Source organism: Balaenoptera acutorostrata, chromosome 1 (genome assembly GCF_949987535.1).
Source record: "Balaenoptera acutorostrata chromosome 1, mBalAcu1.1, whole genome shotgun sequence".
NCBI lineage: Eukaryota > Metazoa > Chordata > Mammalia > Artiodactyla > Balaenopteridae > Balaenoptera > Balaenoptera acutorostrata.
In genome coordinates, this window is record NC_080064.1 from 161,825,536 (window position 1) to 161,832,280 (window position 6,745).

Sequence of the window (6,745 nt, forward strand, 5' to 3'; positions counted from 1 at the left end):
TCATGAAAGTTTCAATCTGGGAAACACCTTAGAGATCAACTCTGTTCTACAGGTGAGGAGCTGAGGCCCAGAGAGGGAGGTGACTTGCCCAAGGTCATACAGATACCCCACGGCAGAGCCGAGTTTCCAGTCCTGGGCTCCTGATTTGATCACGGCAAGCATGTGATTCGTGTGGAAGCTTTGAAGAGCCTCAAACAAATCCAGAGCCATGACTGAGTCACACTTTCTCAAAGGATGTCTCCTCTGTGCATCCCCAAGAGGCAGGAGCCATGTGGACCCCTTGAGGGGAGGAGGGAGAGCGACCAATCCCTGCTGCCTCCGAGGCTTCCTCCCACTCAGAATTTTATTGTGACCGTTTTCATCTCCTCCTTTCCTCACTCTTTCTTCTCACGCTCACCCCCCGTGGGTCATTCCACTGAGAATATGCAATACTTTGCCCCGTCACCCACCCTAACTCTAAACGAGGTGCGTGGGGAGAAGAGAAGTAGCGCTTGCAGAGTTTTGACCAGTTACCAGGTGCTGTGCTAACCCTGCATTTCCCTTCGGTAGACAGGTGGGCATAGCAGGCGAAGCCCTCACACCTATTCACTTTCTTCATTACACAATCCTCTCTCTGCCAAAAAAAAAACCCAAAAAACAAAAACTCAGGACGCAAACAGGGTCCTTCTCGAAGGTTTTCACTCCTTCCCTCTCCTGGTTGAACTGGGATGCGCTAGTCAGGTTAGGATGGGACAAACCAGATAGGAGACCAGCCGCTGAGTCCCTGCTGCCTGTGGACCCCCAGACAGGACAGCCCTAGGCCTGTCAGATCTGGGGCACCACATCCACCACACGTGTGGTTCCCAGACACCCTGTGAATATGGCAGGATCAGGGAAGCAGCCAGTCTGCTTCTCCCTGACTCCGAGCACGTGAGGTTGGGAGCAAACGACGGCAGCTGTGTCACCAAGAGTAGGAGCAGCCATTCTGGCCTCCTCGCCCTGCCTCAAACTGGGCTCCCCTAACTCCAGCCCTGTGCTCCCAGCACTTACATCCAGTGCTGAGATGGGTAGAGGCCCTCTGCCACACTCCGGGGAGCGTTCCCTAAAAGATGCTGGTCTCGGTGATGGTGTCCCTGTCCACCTGCTCTTCACCCTTCAGTGGGTCTTCGGGCCCCGGCCTCTGGCTGAGTCTGGGGCTGAGGCTGAGGGTGGGCAGGACACTGGAGCGGGTCAGCAGCATGGCGCGGCGGCTGGACGGGCTGCCGCTGGAGAGCTGCCTGCACATCCTGGGCCCCGGCCCCCCGCAGCAGGCCAGACGGCAGAGGGAACGCGGCCACAGGTGGCCGTTGAAGCCCATGTAGATCCAGGGGTTGCAGCAGCTGCTGAGGTTGCCCAAAAGCATGGAGATGGTGAAAGACACATTGGTTGAATCTGCCGAGAGAGAAGCACAAGAATTTCAGAGCTTGAAGAGACCTGGGAGAGAGTCCCGGTCCCTACTGAATGGAGAAGGAAATTGAATCCCAGAGAGGACCTGGGACTCACATGGGGTTCTATAATTAGAAAGGAACAAAGCTGGGGCATGAACCTGGGACTCCTGACTCCAGAGTCTTGCCTCACTGATTTATTTGTTCGTTTTGTACTACAGGGTGACGACAGGATCCGAGGCTTGCTCTGAGTTGACTTTTAGAGGTGCAAACATAGTCCGGGAGAGGAGCGGCCCAAATAGGAGACACTGTCTTTGTTCCAAAACCTCGATCTTGAATCCCCTAATGGATGTACAGCTAGGATGAAGCAACTTCTATAAAACATACAGGAAAAATAACCATGATTCTAGCCACGTTCAGGCACACCTCCATCCCCACTTATGTCATAGATACGGGTGCACATTGCCTTCCGAATTCTGTCCTCCTTGACCCCTAGGGGTCAGTCCCAGTCATTCTGTCATTCAGTCATTTTGCATGTGAGTATCGACTGTGCCAGGTCAGTGATAGGGACCTGGTAGGGCGATCAGTGGAGCCTGACAGCCCTACAGGTCCCATGATGTCATCTCCAACTGTGCGCCTTCTAGGTACAGAGCATCCAGGCATCCCGTTCCAGACGAGTACTTGTTCTCTGTCATCAGAAATTACATCCAAAGAATGCACCATCCTTGGCGGGTGGGGGAGCTAATTTCTCTCTTGGGCAGTCAAAATGTGAGAGTTCAAAGACTCTGATAAGATTTCTTCCAGATACAATACTCTTTCTGAAAATGGAATGAAACTTCTCATGACAAGAGGAAAGCTGCTGGGATGGGCCCCGTCCTCCTGCTAGATGCACCACGGCTACAGTTATGGCGTGGGTTGCATACTGAGTTACCCTGCTCTTCAGTGGAGGCTGTAGAATCACTGAGCACAATGCTTAAGCTGGAAGGAACCTTAGAGGTGGAATCACCAAATACAACGTCAGAGCTGGAAGGAACCTTAAGGGTTATGGCATAGACTTGAACCTAGGTCTTCCCTCTTCAAAGCAGCCATCCTGCACCCTGCCACCATTTCAACCAACAAACTCAAAGGCAAAGCTCAAGTGCCTGCTCTGTAAAGCACCATGAAATCTTCCGATACACAGATTTCTCATGCACCTCTCCCGAGGGTATGCTCTCCAGTGCGGTACTCATAGCCCAAGAGAAGGGAAGATACAGGGTCAGAATGTTTGAGAGAAGGCTTGAATCATAGAGTTAGGAAGCTGAAGGCACCTGGGCCTGGATGGGCAGGTCTAGGGCACAGAAGTGAGGGCAAGGAGGGAGCATCTGTAAGTGGAGGAGGGACCATCTTCAGCAACAAGCACAGCCTCCTTCAGGCTTGTCTGGGTTCTGGCCTGCTCCCCAGTTAACTTAATACCCAGGGGCTGCAGAAGACTTGGGAAGTTACTTTGGCTAAGGGGTGGTATTCATCCTGTCTGCTCCATCGACGTACATATGTAGTGCCTAGACTAGGCCAGAGACTTAGGGGTTCCAGAAGTTTCTTCACTTGGGAAACATCTGTTTGATTTGGCCTTGTCTGAGCCAGGCCCAGTGCAGGGGCTGGAGATGGGCCCGGAGCACTGGAGTCTGCAGAGGCTTCACCTCTCAGCCCCCGAGGGCAGATCCACTACTAGTCCTGGCCAGCTGCTGCACTGCATTCTGACGGAAGCTCAGCTGACAGTCGGGGGCAGGGCCAAGGGCAAGGATACAGACAGCTTCTCACCAAAGACTCAGGGACAGGCGGCCAGGAGGCTAGTTTGCTGTGGAGGGAAACTGAGTGCACTGGAAAGTAAGTCTAAAGTAATGAATGTCAGCCCGACTCAAAGGTCCCAGAGGGCTTCCAATTTTCTGAGGGAGCACATTTTCTGAGGGATACTTAGTTCCTGTACTTCATACTCAGTGAGGCTCTTGGTAAGTGGTAAGTCACTGTATACATGGGTCTCTGGGACAGGCTGATGATGACAGTGAGTACGGCAGGCGAGCAGGAAAGCCTGCGCTGGCTGAAAGGCAGGATCCCCATCTTCTTGTAGGTTCCTTGATAAAGGGGTGAATGGCCTTCTCACCCCTGGTGCCATCAGCTCAGCTGTGATCGTTGGGCATAAAGCCATGCCACGGTTAAAGCTTGGCCCGTCAAGACCTTGATTCCATTCCTGGCTCCATCTCTTACTAGCAGTGGCACTTCGGACCAGTTATTTCACCTCTCTGAGTCTCAGGTTACTCAGATGTAGACAAGGTCACCCCGAAGTAGCACAAGGCCTGAATGTGTTTGGCACTAGAAAGCCCTCCTTCCTTCTATTCTGTGCTTGACTAGAGCAGGGAGGTCCCTACAGGTGGTTAGGATTAATACGCTCATTGCTTTAAAGGTAATTTATAAATAGTCTCTGGTCCAGATTGGTGTCTGAAAGGTGGTTAAGAAGGGGTATGATGGGACTGTGAGAGTTCAGTATTGCTGTCACACTTCTCTCACAGAGTTGTGTTAACAACACGAACAGCCTTCCACTTACTTCATCTCTCCAGAAGAACAAAGCATTTGGCTTAAGTGTGTCCTAGGATGAGCAAAATGAGATTAGAAACAAAAGCACAGGGAAGGGGGACCACTCCCTAAGAGCTGGTAGGAAGTGGTAGCCAGGGTCTGTTGGCCAGTGAACCCTCGGGAAGCTTCCAGAGGAAACTGTGCACAGGGCTTCCCTAGGGCAGTCACATGCTGCACCCATAATATACCCCGAGCTGTGCATAAGATGTGATGCACTGCAGAGGACACAGTCACCCCTCTTCACAGACTTGTCCCCCACTTAGGGGAGCAGGAACAGATGTCTCTGAATACCTCTCTCCAACATTTTGGGTGCCCAGACACCGCGTCTACCTTTCTGAGGACAAGTTCACCCCCAAATGGCCTGACCATCTGGCAGTGTCTAAAACTTAGGAGGCTGCCATCTACCTCACTCCAAAAAATGACCAGAACAAGGCCTTCTATGTGCCAACCGGAACACAGTCCCATTTTGTTTTTCACGTAGGAGGAAGGGCCCTCTCCTCATCACTTTCAGAGCCAGGGTTATGGGGGCGCGGGGGGCAGGAGGATGTAGTTGAGGGAAAAAACGAGGAGGCACCAGGTTTGGGTCCTACTTTTCACTTTGCTGTGTGGCCTTGGGCAAGTCATGTTTCCTCTCTGAGCCTCTGCTTTCTCATTAGCAAGACAAAAGTGTTGAACTTGAAATTTCAGGGTTGTGCACCAAGGCTAATTCATTGAAAGTGGCTGTTGAGAAGGAGTTCAACGTCATGTTCAGTTGCAGGGGGGAAGAGTGCTGAGAGATGTAGTTCATGGGCCACAAATTGCCATCCTGGATGGAATCATTTGAAAATCCCTTTCAAACATCTAGCAAACTGCGAGTTGCTCGGCCAAATCTACTAATGGTCATATATTTTTAGGGCCAAATAGTATTTTAAAATGTTTACATTAGTTACCAAAATTTTAAAATATGGAAATTCACGCAAAAGATACTCACATGGCATCTTTTGGCTGGAAGGGAGTTGCAGCTGTCCCTTTTTACATGGGACAGGCACCATCTTTCCTAACTGCTTCACTTATTTGTTACCTATGTGGCCTTGTGAGCCATTGTGACCCTGTCCTAATACTCTTGTGCTCTCCTCTCCGCATTTTTCCACCTCGTGCTCCCACACCACCCCTCACCAGACCACACACTTGCCTTCATCAGGGGCATTCTCGTCCCACACAGACCACATCTGGACGCTGAAGAAAGGCGCCCAGCAGGCGATGTAGGCCAGCACAATGACGAAGGTCATCTTCACAGTCCGGATCTTGGCCCGTGAGATGGTGCTGGTGCTGCTGACCCGGGATGGCAGCCCCCGTGTGGCTGCAGCTGGTGCAGAAGGAGGTGAGGGCCGGTTCCAAGTCCTCCAACCCCCTCCTTCTACCTTCCAGGCCCCGGTCTTGACTTTTAGGTTCTTACAGATTTCATGGCAGATGAGGCTGTAGCAGGCCGTGAGCATGGCCACAGGCAGGATGAAGATGGCCAGGGTGGTCCAGGTGATGTAGGCCCGTGGCCCCCAAGGAAAGCGGAAGTCTGCCCAGCAGTCCAGCACTCCAAGAGCCCTGGATCACCTCTCGTAAAGAAAAAATGAAGACTTGAGGGAGGCTGAGGATGGCAGCCAGCAGCCAAGGAGCTGCAATGAGAGGGTAGGTGGACCTGCTGGGCTGCTGGAGGCTGCACAGGGGGTGACAAACGGCCAGGTAGCGGTCAAGCGTCATGGCCAGCAGCATGTAGGTGGAGGCGAACATGCTGAGCACCTGCAGGTACTTGATGGCCCGGCAGAGGGGGTCGGGGCCCTGGAAGCGGTAGGTGATGTCCCACAGCAGCTGGGGCAGCACCTGGAAGAGCGCCACGCCCAGGTCCGTCAGGGCCAGGTGCAGCACGAACAGGTGCATGCGGGAGCGCTTGCGGCCGGGCTGCCCCACCGTCAGCAGCACAGTCAGGTTGCCCCCTGTCGCCAGCACCAGGACAGTGGCCAGGACGCCGATCTCCACCTTGGCCAGCTCCTCATCCCGGCCCAGCCAGGGTGTGGTGGCATTGGGGACAGAGAGGGTGCTCCCGGGCGTGGGGCTGGTGATCCAAGGAGGCCCAGGATCCATGGTGGAAGTTTGCTGGGAGGGAACGGGAGGAAGGAGAGGGATGGATGGAGAGTGTGAGTGTGAGTGGAGAGGTTGGTTGAAGGAGATGGAGTGGGGAGGGGAAGTTTTAAGATGGAAAAAAGGAGAAGGTTGGGGATGACCGGGAAAAGGCTGAAACTGGGTGGAAATCGTTAAGAAGATGGGGGTAGAGAAGACGATGGAGAATGAGATAAGGAAGGAGAAGATGCTGATCCCAGAGAGGGGAGGGGGAACCCAGGAGCGAAGGGAAGGAGGGGTCAGGGAGGCAAGGTGTCAGGAAAGGAAGAATGGATGAGGCTGTGCACGGTGAGGCCTCTGGAAGGGAAAGAAGGCTGGGGCAGCTGGCACCACTCCCAAATCCACCCCAAATTCACTCTCTCCAAACTTTTCTGGAAGCGGAAAGCGGATGTCCCTAAGCCTGCTTGGAGGCGCGCTCCCGGCCATCGGTGTCGCCCGCCGGCCTGGAAGCCCCAGCCGAGCCCACGCGCCCCGGCCGGCGTGCGGCGACCAGCGGCAGCTGGAGCGCAGCGGCTCGGCCGAGCGAGTTTTATGCTGTAGCGCAGCCCGAGCGCAGCGGCACCTCGGCTCGCCGGTTGGCTCCT

General features: G+C 53.9%; 1 protein-coding gene across 1 annotated transcript; it reads right to left on the reverse strand.

Moving 5' to 3' along the window:
* Nucleotides 1-702: 702 nt before the first annotated feature.
* Nucleotides 703-6,522, reverse strand: LOC130704623 (vasopressin V1b receptor-like). Its single transcript, XM_057526758.1, is given in 3 exon segments — nucleotides 703-1,410; nucleotides 5,182-5,581; nucleotides 5,583-6,522. Coding segments are annotated over 3 exon segments (1,272 nt in total). The 5' UTR covers nucleotides 6,126-6,522; the 3' UTR covers nucleotides 703-1,081.
* Between the last annotated feature and the right edge of the window lie 223 nt (nucleotides 6,523-6,745).